This window comes from Rhincodon typus, chromosome 23 (assembly GCF_021869965.1).
Source record: "Rhincodon typus isolate 14 chromosome 23, sRhiTyp1.1, whole genome shotgun sequence".
Lineage (NCBI taxonomy): Eukaryota > Metazoa > Chordata > Chondrichthyes > Orectolobiformes > Rhincodontidae > Rhincodon > Rhincodon typus.
In genome coordinates this window covers 38,326,269-38,326,647 of record NC_063354.1, presented here as the reverse complement: position 1 = coordinate 38,326,647, position 379 = coordinate 38,326,269, and the positions used below count along the sequence as shown (strand labels likewise).

Below are 379 nucleotides of genomic sequence, written 5' to 3'. Positions count from 1 at the left end.
GGCCCGAAACGTCAGCCTCTCTGCTCCTATGATGCTGCTTGGCCTGCTGTGTTCATCCAGCCCTGCACCTTGTTGTCTCGGATTCTCCAGCATCTGCAGTTCCTACTATCTCTGATTCAAGGCCAAATGGAGCTCATTAGCAGAGTTTGTATTCACCTAATTGTAATTTTGGATAATATTTATTGTTTCAGCCGAAAATAATGACTTGAATCGCCAGCTGGAGGAGGCAGAGAGTAAAATAGGTCAACTTAGCAGGTCAAAGAGCATTCTGACATCACAATGTGAAGACTTGAAAAAACAGGTTGATGAAGAATCAAAGGTAATTTATGGATTGTGTGCAATGTGTAGTTCTCAGCTGCTTGGTTTTTCTCTACACTTT

The 379-nt window shown here is 42.5% G+C and overlaps 1 protein-coding gene across 9 annotated transcripts in view; it reads left to right on the top strand.

Annotated features, from left to right (window-relative positions):
- Positions 1-379, top strand: part of LOC109912679 (myosin-16) — a 269,712-nt gene that overhangs the window by 213,220 nt on the left and 56,113 nt on the right. For all 9 annotated transcript variants that reach the window (XM_048610911.1, XM_048610913.1, XM_048610909.1 and 6 more), the window contains one exon: positions 192-319. In XM_048610911.1, coding sequence (XP_048466868.1) covers positions 192-319 — 128 coding nt within the window. The remainder of the gene's footprint in view (positions 1-191; positions 320-379) is intronic.